The sequence below is a fragment of the Protomyctophum bolini genome (assembly GCF_963924005.1).
Source record: "Protomyctophum bolini genome assembly, chromosome: 7".
NCBI classification, from domain to species: domain Eukaryota; kingdom Metazoa; phylum Chordata; class Actinopteri; order Myctophiformes; family Myctophidae; genus Protomyctophum; species Protomyctophum bolini.
Window position 1 is genome coordinate 19754678 of NC_137868.1, and position 23630 is coordinate 19778307.

Below are 23630 nucleotides of genomic sequence, written 5' to 3' on the forward strand. Positions count from 1 at the left end.
TGAATGAGGCTCATTGTCCTTGAAATCGCTATGGAGAATAAGACGGGTTCATCTTAAAGTCGTCTCGTATAAGCATTGTGGTCCAAAAATAAACAAACTGTCTTGCCGATATTGTCGGGGAGGTGTCTCTGTATCTTTTACGACGGTCAGTCAGTAATATTTGTAGTCTGTAGTAGTCTGTTTCTAGCGAAAATGTAACTCATTCTGCAGCAGTTAGCGTTTTCTCTGTCCGTGGATTCTTCATATCCATATGAGTGAAATGTGCTCTACTAGTACATACTACTACACACCACGCCGGCTTATGAGGCCATTTAGACACGACGGCAGGAATCTGATTCTGAGTCTGATCGCGAACACCGACCGAGTCTTGAATATGTATCGGGTCTAAAGTACATAATCTGAGTCAACCTCCTAACTTTTTACACTTCGACCTCGTGCTGATGGCCTCCTCTTTTACATTAGCATTTATTTTCTTCTAATCGTGTAATTTTCTCCTTCTCCTTCTTATCTCCCTCCTCCTCCTCCTCCTCCCTTAAGTCCAGTAGTGCTGATGTTCCACGGTCTCCTCCTCCTATAAGCGCCGGTTTTATTATAATTACAGAGGGGATTCAAAACCCAAACTTCTGCGAGGAAAAGCCCGTGTCATCTTCCATTATATTGTCTATGCCATACCTTCGGATCATTTCAAGATGTGAGCAAACGGCTCCTTTGGGCTCGGATTTCAAAAGTATGCTAATATTATTACAACACTCAATTACCCAGGACTGATAAAGCATGGTCTGTAATTACCACAGCATGTGAGTGTGCACACACAGACTCAACTCACACAAGCACACGCACGCACACACACACACACACACACACACACACACACACACACACACACACACACACACACACACATACACACACACAGCTATAAACTGTTCAGAAATGAGGAGGAAATGTATCAAGTGAATTATTCTCTCGGAATTAGATTGTTCTGCCACATATATTAACGGCCGTTTAACGTACACGTGTGTGTGTGTGTGTGTGTGTGTGTGTGTGTTGGGGAATTTTTACGAGCTTGGGTTTGATGTCGGGGCTCCATATTTCCTTTCTAGCAGTGTGAAAGGCGACTGGCCCCATAAAACATGTTAACGTCCACCTTTTTTATGATGCCAGGCCAGCCCCCCAAACTGTGACTTTTAAAAAGGCCCCCCCAATTTGAGGGAATACACGTCGGACACACGTCGGCCACATCAATACCTCCGAGGCCTCTGGATGGGCAGCCTGACCGGAGGGACTCGCTCCGTCTGACCGGAGGGACTCGCTCCGTCTGACCGGAGGGACTCGCTCCGTCTGACCGGTGGGACCGTTTTAGGACCTCTCTGCAGTGTTATATCCATGTGCTCGCTGTGTTATTTGCGCAATGACATTAACATGGTGTACTACGTACAGTATATGTGTCTGTATCGGTGTCAATCCTTTCTTTGTATACAACATTTATTGTCTCTGCCGGCATAGAAAACCATATAATGTCCCAAACTGTTACTTTTCAGCACTCAAGTAAAAATAAATAAAAACGTATTAGATGCTCAAAACGCATCGATTTCTTGCCGCATTTCGAGCTTGCAGATTTGCCTTTATTTTATTTTTATTTATTTTTGACAGAATTACAGTACATTTCAAGCACAAACTCAATACAAAGACTTAACTGTGAGTGGACGACCCAATTAAGCATTACACTTGTTTATTTGTGTCAATTAAGTCTGTCACGATTTGAAAATTTAAGTTGACAATTAATTAATTCTCACAGAAATGATAGTGATTTTTTTGCATTGAACATTGGATTGTTACAATTTGTATGTCTGTTTGCCTTTTAGGCTTCTCTGCTATTTTTAACATGGAAACGATTGTCAATTTCGCATAAGTGTGTGTGCGTGTGTGTGTGTGTGTGTGTGTGTGTGTGTGTGTGTGTGTGTGTGTGTCGCGTGCGCACACGTGCGCGCATGCGTGCGTGCGTGTCCGTCCACTTGGCCCGCTGCAGTCTCCGTGTGTGGTTCCAGTGATATATGCTGCTCCCCGCTGTGTGCTCTCTGTGCTGGGGCGTGTAGCGACTGGAATCCCTGCTGCTTGACTGACAGGCGGCTGGCGAGCGCTGCCTGGCTCCCAGCAGGGCTTCTCCCACACTGCCCCATAACGACTCCCTCGGCCCGGCCGCATGCATCTCTCTATTCCTTCCCTCTCCGCAATCCTCCTTCCTTCCTCCGCCATGGGTTTTTCCCCCGTCTCCGTCCCCTCTTTACGTCTTAATCCTGTTTGGTCTTTCACTTCCCTCCCTTTCCTATTCGATTTTGGGCATGTCAGTAGGCGGAAATGTTCCGAAATAGCCAATCTACAAGCTCACAGCAACAATTTGCATCGTGGCACGCTGTGAGCTTGTAGATTGGCCTTCTCTGAACATAGGGCTTGTTTGCGTGTTCTTACATAATTCAGATGTGTTATACAGTATATCAAAAAAGGTTTTTATATAATTGTTTGCTTATATAAGTTAAATGTTCTCAAATCTGGCATCGCTCAGACTCTAATTCTGTAGCTAAGCGATGTAATTTGTCACACTGTCATCGTAGGCTTAACTGACTGTTGTCACAACAGCGTGGTTTCGTCTGAGTCCTCCGTGAGCCATGGTTCACACTTCATCCTCTTACCCCCCCACCCCACCCCACTTCTTACCCAGTGATTTGTCCTTCTGTTGGCTCCCAGATCAAGTGTTGATCACTCGATCATCCGAAACGTCTACTCTGTGACTATTATTTAATTTTTTTGCATCCAAAGAGCCTCAATATTTATTCACTTGTCAGTATGCGAACCCTACAGTATCTTGCTGTACAGTAGCCTATGGAGTTTCATTACCCTAGTAAAGCCTTGAGTTTAGAGAGACAACTTTTCCATCTTTTTGCCTTTTCGTTTTGCTCCCAGATCGAGGCCATCATCGCAACGGTGAGGGATTCCAACCTGAAGCTGACGCTGGCATTTGGCATCGGCATGCACCACGCCGGACTGCACGAGAGAGACAGGAGAACCGTGGAGGAGCTGTTTGTCAACAGCAAGATCCAGGTGAGAACTATACACACACACACACACACACACACACACACACACACACACACACAGTCTGTTATGCTATGCAGATATGTGTGAAACTGTGAATCTCGTTTGCGTCCGAGCATAGGCATGGCAACGCCCCGCCTGCCTCTAATTGGCCTACTGACACTGCCCGTCTTGACTGTCCTCTGAGGTGGATATAGCTATGCTGGATAGTCTGATGCGAGGTTACTCTGTGGTGGGAAATAAATAATACAAGTACGGTAAGATACAAGAGAACTGTCTGTAACTTGTACGTTTTATTTTTGTAGAAGAGGCAAACTAATATTGTTTATGCCGTTTTCTTTGATGGAATAATTGTGTGTACTTATAAATAAAGTGTTAGTGAGAAAAGAGACCTTTATACAGTACAATGTTTCACGTATTCTTCTTACACATACAAATAAATTACACAATCAACACAAACACTTTATTTAGAAGTACCCAAATCAAATCATATTACGGCGTACATGTTCAATCAATTATTTCAGCAAAGCAAACGGCATAAACATTATTAGTTTGTTTGCCTCTACTACAAAAATAAAACGTACAAGTTAGTTACAATTAAGGCTGCATTCTGTCGTGCGTGCCAAGCTGTCATTCTCTTGTATCATTTACCACCACGGAGTAACCTCGCATCTCGGAGGACAGTCGAGACGGGCAGTGTCGGTAGGCCAATCAGAGGCCGGCGGGGCGTTACCATGCCCAGACCATGCCTATGCTTGGACGCAAACGGGTTGGAGTTGGATACTGGTTCACATAATGCTACTGCATGTGTTATTTATTTATTTTTTATGCTCAGTACTTTATTTAGATTTCTTTACACACACAGAAAACGTAAAACATAAAATACAAACACAAGTAACAACAACAACAACAGAATACGTATTCATGGACATTATGTATGAACACAGAAACAAAATATAAAACAAGGATAGACAAGATAAACAAATAAAAATACAAATAAATCAAATTAAAAGTTTAAATTAGTTTACACGACCAAACACGCAGCATCATCAACCGTATCATAATATACTAATACAATCAACAAGCAAAAGGGCATTGCCTGACCATGGATCACACCAAAGGACCTGCAACATGACAATCAGATGCTAGGTTTGATGTTTACAGTACATGGCATCCTAATTACTTTGTAGCACTAGACTGTTTTCTCTCTATGTACATAACCATTCCCCTGTCATTCGTTGACCGGGGTTCATGCTACTTACTTTGATTTTGCACCTGTATGTCGCTCTGGATTGTCTGTTTAATATCTAAAGAATTCAATTTAAATTGAGAGTAGGACTGTACTGCAGGGCTAGCTTGTGAACTGTATGTGTGGCTTCATACCAGCGGCTCATCGTTGCTATGATGGTAGCTAAGACATTTGGCTCTGGCCTCTCCCCAGGTATTGATCGCCACCAGCACACTGGCGTGGGGGGTCAATTTCCCTGCTCACCTGGTGATTGTCAAGGGGACGGAATACTACGATGGAAAAACCAGGCGCTACGTTGACTACCCCATCACAGGTAAAAAACTTAAAAAAAAAAAGAAACATAATAAAATAAAATATAAAGCTCAGGCTCGTTACACCTGTCAGTCCTCCAAGAAAACGACATGCTTTATTAAGGCATACGACATATTAACCCATTAAGACCCGAAGTCGATTCTACAAATGCCTTCTAAAAGCAGAAGTTCCTAAACTATTTCGTAATTCAAATATTTTCAAACTTCCAGATTTTTCAAAGAAATTGCGAAATATCAGATGTAAATATGAGCTTGTGTACCTGCTCTTTCAGAATAGCCAAAACAAAAATGTAAAATGACATGGGGAAGTTTTCCCGGTCGTAATGGATTAAATGATGTGTTGTGTCTTCATAACGGGCTGCTCTCCAGCCAAGCTGTCTGTACCTGTATGCGCTGCTATAAATGTTCCATCAGGCCACAGTGTGTCTGCTGCTCTGAAGAAGCCTATAAGTGCCAGTTAATCTTCTTCCCCTGTCTCTCTCCCCGGGCTGTGTTCCAGATGTTCTTCAGATGATGGGGCGCGCGGGCCGGCCCCAGTTCGACGACCAGGGCAAGGCGGTCATCCTGGTCCACGACATCAAAAAGGACTTCTACAAGAAGTTCCTCTACGAGCCTTTCCCCGTGGAGTCCAGGTGACTTGGAGCATTGGGTTGTTTGTGAATGTTTCTCTTTGGGACACAATAAAAAATAGTGTTCCTCATCAATCAATCAATCAATCTTTATTTATATAGCACATTTCAGGCAGCGAGTGCAGTTCAAAGTGCTTTACAGTAAGAGCAAAATATATATATATATATATATAACAAAGAGCAAAAACACAACAAGAGAGCATCAAATACATAGTAATGATGACAAAAAAACAAAAAACAATAAAAGGAGCGACTAAAAACAGGAAAAGGACATGTATTGATCTAGGAGGTAAAAGCAATGCTAAAAAGGTGTGTTTTAAGATTTCGTTAAAAAATGTCCACAGGTTCAGAGAACTCATGATACAATACGTTGCTGTCCAGAAGAAACTACCTAACTTGTTATAAATCAATGCTATTGAACACCCTTTATGTCTGTGTGTTGGTTAAAAAATATTGAACCAATGGAAATTATAAAAAAATGCTTCGGCGTAAACTCCTAACGCCATTGGATCCTCAAACTATCTGCTCTAACTCAGAAAAACGCAGAAAAACTCCGTACATTTCATTTTCATCTAAAGCCACATTTACTTTTGTTAAAGCCACAGTAGCAATCTGGCAATACCAGGATACATTTCAGTTAATTCAATATTTGTACTTGGTTAAAAAAATATTTAACCAATGAAAAGTATTAAAAAGCTCTTCGACAAAAACATTTCTTCCTGACAGCAGAGAATTGTTTCAGATGCACAATGCATTGTTTTATTTTTGTATTTTCTTTATATGACAAGCACGAAAGTAGCAAGTGTATAATAATCTAGGTGCACACAGAGTGCAGTCAATAACGGCAGTGTTTGTTTACAGTATCGATTAGCTCTGTAGATCCAGTGTGGTGTGTGTGTGTTTAACGGGGGTGGGGCGGTGTGTCTCTCCAGTCTCCTGAGCGTGCTGTCAGACCATCTGAACGCTGAGATCGCGGCAGGGACCATCACCTCCAAGCAGGACGCCATGGACTACATCACCTGGACCTACTTCTTCAGACGGCTGGTCATGAACCCCAGGTCAGGAACCCACCGCCAACACAAGCACAAAGAAATGGGGGGGTGGCAAGAAAAAAAACCCCCATTAAGTTACCATATAGCCCCATTTCTACAATAGTGGATCTACAAGCTCTCAACGCGTCGCCAGGTGATGCGTTGAGAATGTTTGAAAATGTTCCCCTATAATGACATTCCCAGAATTGGGATGCCACGTTGAAAGTGGTTAATAAATGAATGGTTGCATACAATGAAACGCTTATCTAAATGATAACGCGTGTCACATGTCATTGCAATGAAGTCAGATTAATCTGCAAAAGAAATTCAGAATCGGGGACAAACTAACAGAATCTTACCCGCCAAGATTAATTAATTCATTCACCTCGTATTTCCAGGATTTCCCACGTTCAACGCTTATTTTGAAGAGCCAAAACCCACTACCGGATGTTAGCACTGTAAAATACCAATTTGCGTGAATCGATGCCAATGTTGCTGGTGCAAGACTAACGCAAATGACGCAAATTCACGTCAAAGGCAGGCTCCGAGTTCAATGTGAAGACTAGGGGCGCTGGCAATTACCATCCCCTGATGCCCCAAATGGTACCCCTGTACACAAGATGACATGTATAGACCAGCAACAACAAATGCTTGCCTTAGATAAGCCCAAACAGGCGCGCGCGTGTGCACGCGCACACACACACACACACACACACACACACACACACACACACACACACACACACAAAAAAACATACTACTACTACTTCTACTCAGCCCTGTCTCACGGCCTTCTTAGAACAGGCCAGCGTTCTGCAGTCAAACATCTGCTATGTGTAGACGGAGACCATTCCAGAACATTCCAGTGTGCTGGCATTTACACGGCTGTCAGCCCACATTTACCATTCAGGCCCTGACTGGGGCCTATCGGCTCCTCCACACACAGTAACACAGCACTTACACGTCCACCATAGTGCCTCCATTGTAGACCTACGCGGGTGCCACTTAACGTAGGCTAAAATATGTGTTACTTTCTATTCTCAGCTGTCCATTTTTTTCCGCTCTGATGAAATCCTCGACCAGGAGTTGGTTTTTGGCATCCATAATCTATAATCTCTATGAAATATGTGTGATCAATTTAGCATTAGCACAGGGGAGTCCCTCTGCCCTGCACAAATGATCTAAGAAAAAGCTTGTACAGCTTGTACAAGTATGCTGATGACATGGTTGAAAGTGCTCTTTTTTTACTTCAGTAAAAGTAGCAATACTGCTATATAGAAATACTCTGTAAGTAAAAATCCACAATTCAAAAAGTATTTGACTAAAAGTACAACATTTTTGGCTTCAAAATATACTTAAAGTACAAAAAGTATACTAATTGAGCATGCAGAATGTTTTCATACATATAATACCGTGAGCCACTACTTTCCACGCTGATATTTTTGGGGCTTTTCTGCCTTTATTCAGATTATTATTCAGAGTGTGACAGGAAGTAGAGAGAGAAAGACAGGGAGTGATCAAACCTGCGACCCTATATGTGCTACAGTATGTGGTCATGGGGGGGGGCCATGTCTGTTTTATTTGAAAGCACATTTCATTCTGTTGCACATTAAAATACAAAAATTGAAGCAAAATACACCAAAGTACCAGATATACAGTGAAAACCCTAACCTCCCGCCCACAAAAAAAACATTTAACAGCCAGTCTGAGCAGTGCTCTAGAAATATACACTAAAGAACTGATCCTGTACTTTTTTAATGAAGCTATTTGTACTTAATGGTGCCATCTCCATTTTACATTCCACATAATGCACTGCAAATATCTGCTACTGCCAGATGGTGATGACGGTCGCTCAGGGACACATCGACATGTACTCTGAAAATTGTCGAAATTGTCAAGGTTTTAAACCATTAAGACCTGAGACCGATTCTAAAAATGACTTGTAAATCCCAACAGTTTCCTGAAAAACATATGTTGCTATAGTGATCCTCACTTTTTCATGAACCCCATAATGATATGAATTACGCCGACACCCATCTGAAAATATTTTGTTCCAGGGATCCCCCCAAACTTCCAGGAATCCCCCCCAGATTTTAGTTGATCTTGTATATCTTCTATTTTTTAGAAAGAAATTTAAAATGACACAGATGCTTTCCCGGTTTTAACGGGTTAAAAAAGACGACGTCAACATGTTTAAAGCTTAGTGCCATTTCTTTGGGGGCCCACTTGCAATACCCTCAGGGCCCACCAGTGAGCCCCGGCCCACAGGTTGAGAATCACTGGTATGAATAATCTACCATCTCTGCGTCCCGTTGCCGGCAGGAAGCGGTTTCATATCCTGACCATCGTATCCAGTAGACTCTAGGCGCTCTTCAGGAGATGTCACCTCGTCCTTTAACCCCACTATGAATTCTGTATCAAATCCTGCATGTGTGTACATGCGCACATATTCACTGTTGCTCTCTCCCCCACCCACCCATGCATACACCCACAGATCACACCTCTTTTCCTCGTGAGTAGCACACACAAACACACACAGCGTTCTCTCTGTCTCACACCCACCCACACACAAACACGCGCGGTCCCACGGGTCCCCTAAACGTCTGCAGGCTCTGTCTCAGTGCCATCAGGAGCCCTTTAATGGTGATGATGCTAATGGCCATGACTTAATCAGACAGCTCCGACCCGGCAGCCGTAGCATGCAAGAAAACCCACTTGGCGGGCGAGGAAATGTGTTCGGTCATAAACGCGTTCGCCGGGCCAAGAAAAAAAGCTCGCTCGCTCGCTCTGTCGACATGTGGAATGATGATAATGACGGCCACACTTAACATTAAACGCACATTAAATATGGCCGTCGCCCGATTCAACTGCTGCTTCCAGTGCATTCTCCTCAAGCGGGTTGGGGGCGACAGGGTGTTATTATGGGTGGAAGTGGGGGAGCTCTGCTCTCTCTTACCCCCAAAACCCTCCGCCCTCCCCTTGGTCCCAGCTGCAGAATGACTGATTTTGTATGACGATCATGGAGAAAATTGTTTATGTTATAATGTAAGACGAGGAGTGCAGCATTCATCGGATTGGTTCCCGGTTCACATGCGCTGTACAGACAACTGTAAAATTGGCTTCGTTAACACATTTAGTACCGGAACTGCATCAAAATAAAGGCGCTGCTTGCGCCGGAGTAATCGCCAGAGTAGTGATCGCTTCCATTTTGAAAGCCATGAACCGGAAATACTTTCTTAAAAAAGTTGACTGACAAAGTGCCATCACAATCTCCGATCATCTTAATATATTTATATACGCTACAAAAAGAGTTCATATTTTGCGGGAGAGACGGATGAGGAGCAGAAACGCAGCGCCAGCATATCGATCCATTCATCACCACGGAGAGCGCCCTGGATGAGGAGATACGAGTCATTCTTTCCGCCGCGCTAACATGGGAGTCAATGACAAGCTAATAGTTTCACAGAGCGTTAGCATACGGCAAGCGAAAAGCGAAATGCCAAAAAAAAAAAAAGTAATTATTCTGAATATTATTATCTCGCCCCGCGTCGTTTGGACGTCGCTAGGACGTCCACAGACGTCTAAGGCACCTCTCGGTTCCAATCCTTATGACGTTTCAGGACGTATTATGTACAAAATGTGTTAAGCATCCTGGCACCTGTTAACTGAAGCATCGTCGGTATGAATTCCTTGTGTCAGCTCCTCCTCTGTCTCCTCTCTCTTTCTTTGAGCTACAACCTCTTTTCTTTGATCTCCGTCATTGATTGACTTTTCTTTCAACCATGTGCAAACAGGTCTCCATAAACCCACACAAAATCTCCATCCTGCTTTAACCCAAGAACACTAAATATTTGTCACACTATCACTTAACACGGCTATATTTATCCAATGTAAAATATTCCATAAAAAAGATTTCTCATCAAAATATATTGAAGTACAGCAATACATGGCATCTCTTCTTTAATATTTAATCAAGACATCAAAACTAAAAATAGATATCATGCAGGGGCCCTATCATAGGGGGGCAAAATCGGTGAAAAACGTGCGTATTATTTAAAAAGATATTGAAAAAGAAACTTCTGAAAAAGAAAATATGTGAGATTGGTCCAGTGAAAAAATAATAATAAATAGCCCATTGTGGGTGTATGGTATATTATTGTACTAGCACTAAAAACGGGTGAAATGAATCTGAACACCTGCTTGTAGAAAAAAACAGGGATGTGGGCAGGGAAGCAAACCTACCTTCTATGATGGCACAGCATCCTGAAGGTACTGAAAGACCCACCTCAGACATCAGCAACATTATGAAAATCACAAAAAAATCAAATTGTTCGGGTGAAAATCACCCGTGCTTTTCTCAAATGTCTGGGTGTTTTCATTTATAGCACAGGCACTATACCCAAAACGTGTATCATCAGCATCTAATGAAGAACCTGGCCGTGTGTGTCTGTGCTGCAGAGTCTCATGTGGTAACTCTTAAACCAGTAGAGATGTATGCAGCTGGGCATGGAACCCATTTCAGCCACTGGTTTGTTGGTGGGGGTCCTCAGCCAATGACGGGCAGACCTGGGAATCATTATTTGGTGATAAGGGCTTTTTATTTTCCTCCCAGCTGTGGCCTCTTCATGTTCCTCCATGACTGTAGTGTCTGCCGTCCTGATACCATCTTGATTCATACTTAGCTGCGCGTTGGGTGCCAAAAATAACTGTTGAAAATAGACGTGATGGAGGTTTGATGCGTACCTGGCATTCTGAGGCCCTGCATTGTTCTCTGCACTGAGTGAATGTTTACCTTGTTTGTTGTCCAGGATTCATGCCTAAGTGCCTAAATTGTAAATGTAAATGATAAATGGCAGATCTACAAGCTCTCAGTGAGCTGCTCAGTGAGCTTGTAAATCAACTATTGCAACACAATGTACAAATCAGGCTTTAACTTTGATCAAGCACTGATGAGCTATGGTACTTTCATGATAAATCATAATAGACGGATCGCTGGGGCACTCTGAATATTGAGGTGTGGGAAATCTAAATAAAACCTTTTAACGTGTTTACTGCTTTTCCCTTTGCTGCTCAGATTTAAATCTAGTGGAGATGAGTTCTCATACTTAGAGCAGAGTTGACCCGTGTTAATGTCAAGCAAATGAACGGGTCATGACTTAGAACCGTGTGGAGATTATGACTCTGTCAATAAGCAGTAAAAACAAACATACATATATCATCAGACCGCCATTAGCAATAAAAGCCTGAATTACCAGCTCACATATTTTAAACGTTGAGAGTTAGCTCTTTTATGGGCTTGTAAAGTCAGCGTGACTTGATTAGTTTTTCTTGTCCTTTTAGGGGTTTTATTTTTATTTTATCCCCCACCAGTCTGAAATGGCATCTGAATAGTGGAACAGACCAGCCCAATAACAATGTCGTCTTTGTTTTAAACGTTTAACGAAAGGATTTGTTGGCTGCGGTTCGTAAAACACAACATTCAAAGATGGCCCCTCCTCCCCAGCTCAAGGACACGCCTGCTACCCAAAGGCTGGCACCCAGAAACATCCTGGGAAAATACAATAAAAATATTACGGGCAGAGGGAAGGGTTTGCCACACATTTCTATTGATTCTGTATTGTCTACCATCTGGATGTGTTGGTTGTGCTGTTGCACTAATGTGAATGGTATACCATATGTCCAAATTGTCCATGTACTTTGTTGGTAATGTTGGCTGTTAATTGTTTACTGTGACATTGTCACGACATCACCTTTCCTCCTATGGACCTCATACGACAATACGGTCTTTAGAACCAGTAAGACACCTGAGGGCAAGAAGTGGCCACATATGGAGCGTGTCTTGAGTGTACAGGGTGTGATGAGGTCAGATCAACATATGGAACAGGTCAGCTCCATATATGGAGATCTAAGGGTGGCAGTGTCTTGAGTGTGCAGAGTTTGATGAGGGCCCGGGCCTTCATTTTCTGTCTGTTGAGAACTCTGTGGCAGCCTGTTTTCGCCGGCTGCCATATATATTATTTATAATATTGATGACATCAGCGATCTCCATATATGGGCTTAACTGCGACAGCAGGTAGCATCATCAGGGATATCCATCCCTGATGATGTCACGATGACCTGGGGGGCTTGCCTAGGGTGACCAACCAACCAACACACACACTGACGGGAAATGCTAGATTCCATAGTTAACTACGACCTGTGGTCGCAATTATCCTATTGATTATTAAATACCAGTACATCCATTCATTCTGTTGTCCAGGCCTTATATTTTGTCATTTTGTGGGTAAAGTCACTTGGCCTTTTGATATACATTTATTTTTAGGGCACAAAGGCCAAATTCCAGTGTGTGAAGGCCATCAAATAGTATAATAGAAATTATTAATTTAATTGTCATTTTTAATAGATAATCGTTCATTATATACAAGTGGAAAAAGTTAATAAATAAGCTATTAGATTTCACAAAGTATTTACAAATGTCCGATATTTGTAGAAACTCCTGCGTCAAGAGTTCCATTGACTAACGGGGGAGTTCAACATTCTGATTCTCAACAAAATACACTGATGTTTAAAGTAGCAGAGGAGAAAACAGTACAATCAGTGCGAGTCAAGGCCAAACTGAGGGGCTTACGGCGGCCATGGCCTGGCTGTATCTTAACATTTTAAAAACTGCAGTTTTTTTCCACAGTTACTACGAGCTGGAAGACATCAGCCACGAGACCATCAACAAGTTCCTGTCCAACCTGGTGGAGAGGAGCCTGAGGGACCTGGAGTGCTCCTACTGCATGGTGATACAAGAGGTACATGTGAGGTCTTTTCATGTCCAAGGACCACCAAATGAATATATATTTGGCCACGGACCCCCATCTGAAAAGGTTTTGTGCCAGGGACTCCTGGAAAAAAATAGCAGCAGATGTACAGGCTGGCAGTGTGGCACGATATTTTGAATAGCCAACGTATAAAACGACGAACAACACTGACATACGACCAACATACGCAGCCGATAATAGTACTTGCGCGCGCTATAAATAAATAACAAATAACTTTGTATGTAAAATAAAATTCCGCCACCCTAACCCGTTTTCCTCTTTGTAAGTGTATGTTGGTGACAACTATTAATGTCACTTGTTAATAATCTATGCTCTGTTATGGAAATAAGTCCCCTGGACCTTTTTTGTGTTTTCCTTTTAGCCCAAGTGTCTAATAAAGTGTCTAAAAACTTTTCTGCCCTCCGTCCAGGACGAGCGCACCATTGAGCCACTGACGTACGGCCGCATCTGCTCCTACTACTACCTGAAGCACCAGACTGTCCGCATGTTCAAGGAGAAGCTGCGGGCCGAGCTGCCCCTCAGCGACATCCTCTCTGTTCTCACGGTGGGTTTCATTTATCTGCCCCTCAGCGACATCCTCTCTGTTCTCACGGTGGGTTTCATTTAGCTGCCCCTCAGCGACATCCTCTCTGTTCTCACGGTGGGTTTAATTTAGCTGCCCCTCAGCGACATCCTCTCTGTTCTCACGGTGGGTTTAATTTAGCTGCCCCTCAGCGACATCCTCTCTGTTCTCACGGTGGGTTTCATTTAGCTGCCCCTCAGCGACATCCTCTCTGTTCTCACGGTGGGTTTCATTTAGCTGCCCCTCAGCGACATCCTCTCTGTTCTCACGGTGGGTTTAATTTAGCTGCCCCTCAGCGACATCCTCTCTGTTCTCACGGTGGGTTTCATTTAGCTGCCCCTCAGCGACATCCTCTCTGTTCTCACGGTGGGTTTCATTTAGCTGCCCCTCAGTGACATCCTCTCTGTTCTCACGGTGGGTTTCATTTAGCTGCCCCTCAGCGACATCCTCTCTGTTCTCACGGTGGGTTTCATTTAGCTGCCCCTCAGCGACATCCTCTCTGTTCTCACGGTGGGTTTCATTTAGCTGCCCCTCAGCGACATCCTCTCTGTTCTCACGGTGGGTTTCATTTAGCTGCCCCTCAGCGACATCCTCTCTGTTCTCACGGTGGGTTTCATTTAGCTGCCCCTCCACGACATCCTCTCTGTTCTCACGGTGGGTTTCATTTAGCTGCCCCTCAGCGACATCCTCTCTGTTCTCACGGTGGGTTTCATTTAGCTGCCCCTCAGCGACATCCTCTCTGTTCTCACGGTGGGTTTCATTTAGCTGCCCCTCCAAGACATCCTCTCTGTTCTCACGGTGGGTTTCATTTAGCTGCCCCTCAGCGACATCCTCTCTGTTCTCACGGTGGGTTTCATTTAGCTGCCCCTCAGCGACATCCTCTCTGTTCTCACGGTGGGTTTCATTTAGCTGCCCCTCCACGACATCCTCTCTGTTCTCACGGTGGGTTTCATTTAGCTGCCCCTCAGCGACATCCTCTCTGTTCTCACGGTGGGTTTCATTTAGCTGCCCCTCAGCGACATCCTCTCTGTTCTCACGGTGGGTTTCATTTAGCTGCCCCTCCAAGACATCCTCTCTGTTCTCACGGTGGGTTTCATTTATCTGCCCCTCCAAGACATCCTCTTTTTATGGTGCAGGAGTACATTTTCTGTCTACAAATCTTTTTCATTATTGTTTCAAAATGTTTTCAAAAATAAATAATTATTATAAATATCTAAGATTTTTCAAAAATGGATGGACAATTCTAAAGGATTGAATGAATGAAGATATACACAAGGAAAAAAAGGAAAGAAATAGTGAAAACAGCTAATCTACAAGCTCACAACAGGTCATCATGTGACGTGTTGCGTGCTTGTAGATCAGGTATCTTCATTATTACGGTGTTTGAGAACCACAGCAATGCGTTTGTCTTTTGTCTCCAAACGGGCCGACTGCATTTGTAATATCGTTGTCTTAATAACGCCATACATCTGAGTTCTGAGCATTTATAGTGACATTTTGTCCTCTCTTGCACACACACACGCGCACGCACACGTACACACACACACACACACACACACACACACACACACACACACACACACACACACACACACACACACACACACTCACACACACACTCCCTCCACTCAAATTAGCACCCCTTTATCCCTGCCTCATTAAGTCTGCCGGTTTGTCATCATTAAGCCATCTCTTCTCCTCCCCACCTCCCCCTCCCGCGCTTTCTGAGGCCAGCCCTCGTGGTCCCCTCGATGGCCACTGATTGCTGCCATCAATGGGAGACAGGGTGGTTTCACACCTCTCTGTGGAGGTCACTGGCATCACATCTGTGTTAAGTAAAGCCTCCCAAGTGATGGTGGCAACTAGTGGGAGGGGTCAAGAGGTTGCAGGGGAAATGGTTAAAAACAGCGTGGAGAATATTGACAAATGAAGACGGGGCTTCTCTCTCTCTCTCTCTCTCTCTCTCTGCAACAGGAAAACAAGCATCATTTGCAACGTGCATGTTTGCACTGGGACTGTGCTTACACCCTATACATCTGTTGTAGTGTTATTGTCAGGGGTTGGAGACGGCAAAGGTCATAATATGCAGAATAGTTTGAAAATCCGTGTTGTTGGGAGTGTTGAGAATAAAATCTTGGGAGAAGAAGTTTGAAAAGAACTCTCTCGTTATGATAACCGTAATGTAGTGCGAACAAGGTTAGAGTTATAAGAAAGCGTTAGCAACTGTAAATGTAGAAGAACTTAATATTGTTCCAATTACAATTTAATAAAGACACCTTAACAGTTATAGTTTTATTTTGAGGGTTATTTTGTCAACTGCAGATAAATAAACAAATAATTTATATAACCCATTTAGAACGCTGTTATACCTTTCAATCCAGGAGCTACTGTACCTCAATCTACTGTAACAATCATTAGTTGTTGCTCTACATGTAGCAACATGTATATGTAGTATATATACATATATATATATATATATATAGAGAGAGAGAGAGAGAGAGAGAGAGAATTTGATGGTTTTCAGAAAACCTAGGTTAGGTTTTTCAAGGTGTTTTTAGAATCGGCCTCAGGTCTAAATGGGTTAATTAATGTTAACCTTTTTTATGGTTTAATGCTCCGATTCGGCCACTTTAAGTTTCAGATGTTTTTCCACCGTGGCGGAGAAGAAGGAACTACTCCAGCTTACGGTGCACTCAGGCACAGCTTGAGTCATTACGGTACGAGTGTGAGTTAACTGGACAACTCGCACTGCGTAGGTCGCTCAGCGTCGCTCCATGCTCCACGTGTGCTCACTCACTAACACACTCGTAAACGGACAAAAGCATGTCCCTTGCAGTGTGCTGCACAATAGGCCAGTCACCCCAACGGACCCGGCCCACGCCCCCCCTCTGCAGTCCCCTGCATGCTCCTCTATTGCCCCTAATTGCTGCTGTGTGTGTGTGTGTGTGTGTGGGTGTGTGTGTGTGTGTGTGTGTGTGTGCGCGCGCGCGCACGCTAATGAGCTCCGCCCACTCCCACACCTCCCCCTGACTCACTTTCTTTTCTCTCTTGAGCCTGATTGTGCACCAAACATTGCATATCTGCAATTTACAAGAATCAAAGATCAAGAAGAGAATGGAGAGCCGAGGAGGTCGTGTTTGTCACTCACTCGTACAGGTGCAAGTGGCGTGTTGGAGCAGCGTGTGCAACAGCCGCGGCATGAAACACAAAAGAAAATACTGGGTTTCAAAGAAACCAAAGAACAAGCGAAGACAAGAGAAGATAAAAGGCAGATAGATGGCTAAAAAGTACAGGAAAGACCCGCACACACATTGGAACTAGCTGGAGTATAAATTGAACATTAGTTCCACGCCACTATGTCTTCGTCTCCCTTTGTTGTTATTCATCTGTCCTCCCAGCTCGCCCCCCCCCCTTCCCTTCTCTAGCCCTCTGATGTGTGCTTATCTATATCTCCATCTCTTTCCGTCTCTGTCTCTCTGTGTCTTTCTCTCCCTTCTCTCCGTTCTTCCGTTCGTCTTCCACCGTCTCACGTCTCCTGCAGGCCTCCTTTCTCCCTTCTCTCCGTCTTCTTGTCTGCAAATGTCACTATGATGATGCGATGCTGGAGGAGGGGGGAGGGGGGTCGCTTATGATCTCCATCTAAAGATCTATAGTCTTTATCTCCCTCACATCCGTATGCAGACGCAATGGCGCTGGGATATCAATCATTCAGAGATGATTTCTATTCCACCGCAACCCCCGCCAACAACCACCACTACACCCCCGGTTGGGCCCTTTTTCAATCCAGGCGCCTTTGAAATGCTGCCTTGAGCCCGGTGATCGATGGAGCCTTAACAGTCTCGGGCGAGGGGGAAGCCGGTGACAAATGCCTCCACCAGAGCCTGTTGATGGGACTACATTAGCGGAAGTTGAACTGGAGTGAATTAGAGGAGTGGGGGCCATGCGTGTCTGCGCATCTCTCTCCATCGAAACAGCCACAAACAAGAACAACACACAGCCTCAGCACAAACACAGGAGATTGATGGACAGTCGTCATGGCCTAAATGCAGCATCTCTTGCCAGGACTTTCAGCGTTCTGTTGCAAAGTGAACCACTTCAAAGACCTGTCCCGAACAGGGCTGCGACCTGTTAGGACTAGGCTTTAAAGATCCCTATAGGGGGTTCCAAATGGACCCGTACAGGTCCGTAACTGGTCCTTGGAATTAAAAAGTTTGAGAACCACTAGTATCGCAATTGTATGACAGATGTGAAGTCCACATACCAGCTCTGACAGTGTGATAAACCGGTTCTGGAAAACCGTTCCACATGTGATGGAACTGATTCTGGTTCCTCCATGTTGGATCCGGTATCCGCTTGTTTTTGCTCTTCCTGGACCTACTGTCGATTATACCAGGGACTAGTTGACTTAGCTATTCCTTGTCCCCGTTGAGCATAGAGGCATGCTTTTTCCTATGATTTTTCCTATATGATATGAAAACAATCAACCATGAACTACCAACACCAGAGCTCACAGCATGTCTGTTGTAGAAAAAAGAAAGAAAAATAAGTCTTTGATATACTGTGTCGAATGGTGTTTTGATAGTCGAATATTTAACTATTCTGTGAATGCTCTAGCTATTGTTGTACTGCTGTACAGCCTGTAAATAAATACGCTAAGAGAGACCCTACGGCTGTGACGTTTGTGAAACAAGCTTCTAAATATCTGAAACCCTTTACTTGTACTTTAGTGGCAAAAGCACTCAAACGTTCTTCTTTCCTGCCTTGATCTCTGGCCTAGCTCTCTCTTCTTCCCACAAATGACACGAGGGAAACTATGCACAAAAATGAAATTCAGCCACTTTTTTACTTTACTAAATGGTGATGTGACAATAGAGCTGATTCTGATCACATCCCTAGTTAGGACACGTATGACATGCATGGTTCAATGCTTTGATCAGCGAGTCCGTGGTTAGACTCAATGTTTCTGTCTTTCCCCTACAGTCTCTGTCTCTCTGCATTGCCTGTCTCTCCACTGTCAGTGTCAGTAAAGGCTAAAGAATATATATTTGCTGCCTTTTCATAAGCAGGTGTGCACATTTCCTTAGGTCAGCCGTCTCTGGGGTAGAAAGGTATGGTCCTCCCGCGGTGCGTTTGGTGGAGTAAAGAGGGCCTGTCATCCATGCAGGGAAGAGCAGCCAGCCCGGGACAGGAAACACAGCTGTTTTAACAGAGATCGCTTTAAGAAGAAGAAAAAAAAACAGCAGGTTTCTGACTTCCTGCTTGACTTTTGATCTCTCAACGTTCTTCTCTCCTTTTCTCCCTCTCTCTCTCTCTCTCTCCCCTCTCTCCCTCCTCTCCCTGATCTCTCTCTCTCACTCTCTCTCTCCCTCAGGATGCGGAGGAGTATGCGGAGCTGCCCGTCAGACACAACGAGGACCAGCTGAACAGCCAGCTGGCTCAGCAGCTCCCCCTGCCTGTGAAGCCCCACTCCTACGACAGCCCCCACACCAAGGCCCACCTGCTGCTGCAGGCCCACTTCGGCCGCGCCTCACTGCCCTGCAGCGACTACACCACCGACACCAAGACCGTGCTGGACAACGCCATCCGTGTCTGCCAGGTGGGGCTTGTTCGCTCGCTCGTTCGGTCGGTCAGCAAGGCTCGGGTTCAGAGAGAGGCTGCAAAAGCTGCCATGGCTGGCATGATATATACAGATACCGCGCGTCGGGTGGAAACCTCATATGTCCAAAAACTGCAAATTTTCAGGTTTACAATTCAAGAATACCAAAAGTAGTAGATCGTTTCGAGCTTGTGGTTCTGCCCCATTTGATGCCTTTGTGTGACCGCTGCGGTGTGATCGAGCGGGCCGTTAATTTACGAGAAAAAAAAACACACACACAAAAAGTTAGAACAGGGAGATAAGAGGTTTCTCCCCGACAGTGCCGATATGTGATGAGAGGGTTCAGATTACACAGCCGCGGCCTGGGGGAAATCACCCTCGGTAGTAAATCACACAAATGCACTTGCTCTCCTCCTGGGAAAGTCTGTCGAACCACCACCACCACCACCACAGCAGCACAACCTGGCGCTTTGTTATCATCCATAACAGCAGCGCTGTCTGTACATCACATTGAGGCTCTGTGTGCCGCTGGAAGCCCAGCCTCTGAATGCATTTCCAGGTGTCACGCGGTATCACTGTCATCCCGCAATGGAAAAAAGGAACACAACGCTATCAGCGTTACCCCAGAGCAGAGCTAGAGAGAGGAGACAGGAGAGGCAGCGATGCATCATGCGCTGCATACAAATCGATTAGCCCCGAGACTATAAGATGGCCAGTGAGAGAGATGAAATATGTAGGGAAAGTCCGACTGTGCCAATATGATAATTTTCCAAAACTTACTTGCGTTCGAAATTTAATCCAATTTCTGCATTTGTCTTTATTTTTTAACTTAAATCATTGCTTCGGGAGGTTCCTAGCACAACATATATTGAGGGGGGGGGGAGGGGTCCGCAGCCAAATATATATAATTTTGGGGGGGCCTTGACCCGAAGAAGAAACAGAACCTTAACTGAACTATAAGGTACATGCGTGCAGGGTTTAAGTGCTTTATCCCCCTTTCACACTACCTCAGCAAAATCCTCCATGTTGGCCACTATCTTTTTTTTTTACTGCAGTTTTCTTTTTCCCTGTTTTCCTTTTGGTTCTTTATGTTGAAGTCATGCATCATAAAGTAGTGCATTTCCTCTGATGCCTGTGCTGACTAAGCACAAGCCTGTAAATCTGTACAGAGATAGAGCACCTCGGAGGCACGCGGGACATATCACCCTTCAACTATGTCTGTCAGCCATAGCAGCCCAACCCAGTAGTCACTTTGAGTGGCGGCTGGGGCAAAGGCAGTCTCCACAACATTATTTACTATGCTGTGCCTATCGGGTTGCAACTCGGACAGGGCTGAGTCGGCTCAAGCAAACTTGAGCAACGAGTGCCAATTTGTACACTCTGAGTTACACAGCCGTAAGAGGCCATTTTGAACTCCCTCAAGAAACCCACTGGTCTAGCAGAGTGTCTCCAGTGAGCGAACAAGCACTATATCGGCACCCTAACTCTGTTTGATCAGAATGGAACAGCGCCTTCACTCGTATCATTGGTAACACCTGTGAAGGAAGTAAGGAAGAGGCCCGATTTCTGTCCAATATGGCTGCTGTGCATAGTTAGAGACTATTGTGGTCCATCAAGGCAACTTTGGGGTTTGGGGTGAAACATAGCATTTCTAAATTGTGACATTGCTACTTTTACTTCAGTAAAACATCTGAGTAGTTGTTCAACCACTGTTCAGTAGAGATGACAGGGACCCAAAACCAAACTCTCTGCATTTGCAATCCCACAAAAGCAGCAGGGGGTGGACAAAAGAAAAGCCTTTGTCGCGATGAAAAGGAATCATGTCAATGGCAATAATGTCAATTTGAATTTGTTGGTTTGTTTTTCACCAAGGTTTGTCATTGTATTGAGTGTTTGTGTTCTAATGTGGATTCCTTTGGGGAGTTCTAGACACAAGCCACACGCTTGAGCAATAAAATGAGAAACAGTTGAGGCTCGGGTAACACTGACGAAAGGATGGCGAGGCATACATCTCACATCTCACTCACCCCTCCTCTTACACACAAACACTTATACGCTAACATTTGAATTAATTTCACGCTCTTCTAGGGCTGCAACTGTCGACAGCACTTTAGTTTTTTCATAATATATATATATAACGAAAAAAAGTTTATGCATTTATTATAACTGAGTAAATTGATCTAGCTAAAATAGCCAATCAATAAGCTGACAACGTGTCTTATTGCAAAGATCCCGGTGAGCAAAGGCTAACGATGGAGACCCTGCAGCTGGTGCTGCAGGCACCTTCGGAGGTTTCAGCCCGTCAACATTTGTATACGTACACATTTACATTCACTTACTAACAGACATGCCCAGTGGAAATGTGTTAAATTAAACTCCGTTCCATTTGGTTTCCCTTTGTACACTCTCTGAGTTAAAAACTTCTGCAGGGGACCCATCTGTATACACACTGTCACGGTTAAATGGACAGGATTTAGGATTAAATTCAGGATTTCTCTTGCGTGGCTGTATGTGTATAAAATGAGTGTCGAGCGGGGCAGCACCGGCGGGGAGATGTGGGAATGATTTGTGGCTCAACCTGCTCGCTCGCCTCGTAAAAAACAGAAAGAAAAAAGGACAGTGCTCAGAAGGTTGCCCTTAACAACCGTGCGCCCGCCCGCCCTCCCTTTCTCTAAGCAACAGACCCACAGCCGCGGGTCTGCTAGACATTGTCCATGGCTGAATGTCAGGTGCTTCTGTGCGGCCACAGTGTGTGCCTGCGTGAAGGGCTAGTTAGCGTTTGGTTGTTGGCGGGGTTCTGCTCTGAGAGAGTTTTTTTCTTACCGACACTGGCTTGCAGACCCGCATGAGGCCTGTAAGCCATTGTATATAACTACGTGAGTGAGTGAGTGGGTGGGTGGTTGTGATGCAGAAGCGTGCGTACGGATGTGTGAGAATCTGTGTATGTGTGTGTCTGCACGTTGGATGTGTGTGTCTTGTACCGATACATGTGCATCAGTATTGCTTGCGTAGTTGCGTGTGTGTGTGTGCGTGGCTGTGTGCGTGTGTGCATGTGTACGTACACGTGCATGCATAGCCTGCATCGTCATCATGTCTGTATGTTTTACAGATGGTGATTTGTACCAACAGTACTGTACATGTGCATTATTTATTGTGTGTGTGTGTTGCTTGCGTGCATGCATGCAACAAGTGTCTGCTTGACGCATGTGTTTTGTGCCGACAGAGTGTGTGTGTGTGTGTGTGTGTGTGTGTGTGTGTGTGTGTGTGTGTGTGTGTGTGTGTGTGTGTGTGTGTGTGTGTGTGTGTGTGAACCCGTCCATGCGGTGTACTGTATCTGGGAGTGATTGTGCATGGTACGTCTTCCATGTGTTTATGTTCTGCTTTCCTCTGCTCCCCTCCGTGCTCCAGTGGACTGGCTGACCACTGCTGTTCACTTTGTGATGTTCCTCCAAAGGGCTTTATTGGCATGGGAAAACATACGTTTACATTGCCAAAGCAAAAAGTGGAACAATACAATCAAAACAAAATGTATGTAGAATTGAAAGTCAGAATCGCCAAATAAATGTCTATGTACCGAGATCACTCGATGCATATAGTGCAGGAATACACACAATGATTATTCTTTAGGGTGGTTATGTTCCATTTGATAGCCTTCCCCTATCACAGCAGCTCGCGAATCTTGCTGCAGTGTTTGCACGTTGTTGTACTTCACCCAGCAGATATGGAGATATGGGAGGTTTTTTTGTCATTCGTCCTATTTTCAAAGTCTCCATGGGTGATTGTAATCTGGGAACTGGGAATATGTGTCTCTGATGTATTGGTACAATGAACAGATGGTTAGGAAGTGTAGCTTAGTTTCCACTTCTCTCGGGAGACAGGTCTGCCTATGACGGCCTTTCTCTATCACGAGACTGTGCTCACTGAGTCCGTATACCTAGTTAAGATTTGTCTTTGTTTTGGGTCGGTCACGGTGCTCAGGTATTCTGCCACAGTGTATTCTCTGTTTAGGGCCAGATAGCATTCTAGTTTACTCTGCTTTTGTGTTGCTTCTTTCCAATGTGTCAGATAGTTTTCCTTTTGCTGTTTTATAATTTGGCTTAGTCCAATGGCTTTTCTATTTGTTAGCTCTGGGTCAGCTGGCTGAGGGGGCATCTATCTAGAGTATATGCCGTCTCTGTCCAAAACTATTACTTTTCACGATTCAATTGCAATAGCAGCTCACAGGTGAAGCGAGTGCAGTTCCAAATACCAGGCACTGCAGGCAGTGATGCAGCCATGCGGCCGGTGACACATCATCATTGGTACATCTGTGTAAATGAATCACTTTTGTTG

General features: G+C 44.5%; 1 protein-coding gene across 1 annotated transcript in view; it reads left to right on the forward strand.

Annotated features, from left to right (window-relative positions):
• Positions 1-23630, forward strand: part of ascc3 (activating signal cointegrator 1 complex subunit 3) — a 187845-nt gene that overhangs the window by 151385 nt on the left and 12830 nt on the right. The window contains exons 31-37 of the mRNA XM_080767693.1: positions 2962-3099; positions 4535-4655; positions 5153-5285; positions 6215-6340; positions 12999-13110; positions 13550-13684; positions 19074-19298. Coding sequence (XP_080623819.1) covers positions 2962-3099; positions 4535-4655; positions 5153-5285; positions 6215-6340; positions 12999-13110; positions 13550-13684; positions 19074-19298 — 990 coding nt within the window. The remainder of the gene's footprint in view (positions 1-2961; positions 3100-4534; positions 4656-5152; positions 5286-6214; positions 6341-12998; positions 13111-13549; positions 13685-19073; positions 19299-23630) is intronic.